We start from the raw sequence: 2,139 nt of genomic DNA on the forward strand, positions 1-2,139 counted from the left end.
CTTCCCCATGAACCCCCATGCAAGCCCCACCCCACCAGCCTGCTGCAGAGGGCCCCCCCTCCCCCAATTGCCCCACTAGGCAGGGTTCCCTTGAGATCCAGATGGAGGAGCTGGGGGGACCCTGTCCTGTCCCCTCTCCATGGATGGAGCCTCAGGTCACTGAGAGAACCCAGGAGACCTGCCGCCCCTTCCCCCGCCCCTACATGGCCACAGCCAAGGAGAGAACCCAGGTGGTCCAAGTTTTGCATGCCCCCACCTCCAATCACTCCTTTCCCAAGCCAGGAGAGAACCCAGATGTCCAAGCTCCCCATCCCCCCAGCTTCAATCACTTTCCTCCTCAGTGCAGGATAGAACCCAGGTATCCAGGCTCCCAGACCCCTCTGCTCTGCCCACTAGGTCCCACTCCCCTCCCGAGATGCGGGGTGGGCAGCCAGCAAGTTCCCGTTTGTCCTTGAGGCACAGGCCCCACGGTGACTCATCCTGGTGCTGGACAGCGGCTCGGTGTGGGGGGACCTGCCTCCCTGCCTTCCCCCAGAGCCGGGAGCATCCCCCCAACTCCAGTCTGGTGGGGGAGAGGGGAGGGCTCCTCCTCCTCCTCACCAGCCAATCAGAGCCCTCCGCCCCATCTCCATAGCGACTGGAGTCTCCTTAGCAACTGCCCCATCCTCCTCTACCCCAGGCTGTAGCCTGTGGGGGTGTTAACCCCTGCCATGCTGCCCACCCCTCAAGATGCTTTAACCCCCACCATGCCTACTTGGGTCTGGGAGCCAGCAGTGTGTGTGGCTGGGGGTGGTGGCAGGGGAACAGACAGGGGTCCCAGCAGATAGGTGTTGCCAGATCCTATTTGCTCCCCTCCCTTCACCCTATTGGGTCTCAGCCCCCCTCCCCACTCCTCCTGGGACCCAGGCAAAGGTGGTGCTGCATAAGGCCCCCCACTCCTGGCCTGGGCCTGGCAGTGCCAGCCCAGTGCCCCATAGCAGCCAGGCATTAGCTGGGTGTAGCAGGTGAGGAGTTAAAGGGGGCCCCTGCAATGCCCCCCACCCCTCCCACACACAACAAACTATGGCCAACTAGGCAATGGTTCTGGGAGCCTCCAGAACTTGTGTTCTTAGATAGGGGAGTGGGGGCTGGGGTGGAGCAGGGAGGGCTGGGAGCCCAGATGCCTGGGTCCTTCCCTGGCTCTGGGGCTGTGGGGACAGCTGGGCTTGGTGTGGGGCACAGCATCACGGAGGATGGGGCTGTGAGGCAACAGGTCTCCCTCCACACCCAGCAGTGGACAGCCCTGTCCCCATGTCATACCCCAGCCAAGACTCCTGCCATTGCCAGGCCTGGGGGAAGGGAGTGGCGGGGGAGGAACAAAACAACCCCCAGGAACATGTCTAGAGCTGCAGGAGACGTGCCTCAAAACCCCCCAACACCAAGGCCCTGGGTGCACATACGTGTACACGTACATGCACACACAACAGGCACGCAGACCCACAGCCCTTCTCTCCTACCCCCCACGGACACACACATACTCAAAGACACACTTAGATGCGCACACAGAGCCCAGCATCCCCTGGACAGACATACACACACATACACATACAACCCAGCCTTCCTTGAACACACACACACACGCATACACATGCATACAGCCCAACCTCTGATGCGCGCGCGCGCGCACGCACACACACACACAACCCAGCCTTCCTTGACCACACACACACACACACACATGCATGCACACGCGCAGCCCAGCCCCCCCCTGGATGCACAGGCACCCTCCAAACAACAGAAGCCTGGACACCCACCTCCACCCCAGCCTATATCCCCCACTCCAGGCCCCACATCCCCCCACCTTGCTCCTGTCCCTGCCCCTGCCTCCAGGACAGCTGGGGACCCACGGGGGCTGCAGGGGCCTCGGCGCCACCGATGTGACATTGTGCAGTCGCTAGAAGGACGTGACATCCCTCCCACCCACCACACATGGTGCCAGCACCACCCCCCCTCCGCTGGACCTTGCCAAGGTCCCCAGAACAACCCTCAGTCCCCCCAACCTACATTGTGCGCCCCCCCCAGCATCCCCTTACCTGATCCCACCAGCCCACCAGCCATGGCTTGGCACAGGGATCACAGAAGAAGTGGAACAGGGGCATC

At 62.6% G+C, this 2,139-nt stretch overlaps 1 protein-coding gene across 2 annotated transcripts in view; it reads right to left on the reverse strand.

The window, feature by feature from the left end:
- Window positions 1-2,139, reverse strand: part of PDE4A (phosphodiesterase 4A) — a 29,796-nt gene that overhangs the window by 5,718 nt on the left and 21,939 nt on the right. For both annotated transcript variants that reach the window (XM_025203903.1, XM_025203904.1), the window contains one exon: window positions 1,058-1,060. In XM_025203903.1, the coding sequence (XP_025059688.1) occupies window positions 1,058-1,060 (3 nt within the window). The remainder of the gene's footprint in view (window positions 1-1,057; window positions 1,061-2,139) is intronic.

The sequence above is a fragment of the Alligator sinensis genome, unplaced genomic scaffold (assembly GCF_000455745.1).
Source record: "Alligator sinensis unplaced genomic scaffold, ASM45574v1 scaffold707_1, whole genome shotgun sequence".
NCBI lineage: Eukaryota > Metazoa > Chordata > Crocodylia > Alligatoridae > Alligator > Alligator sinensis.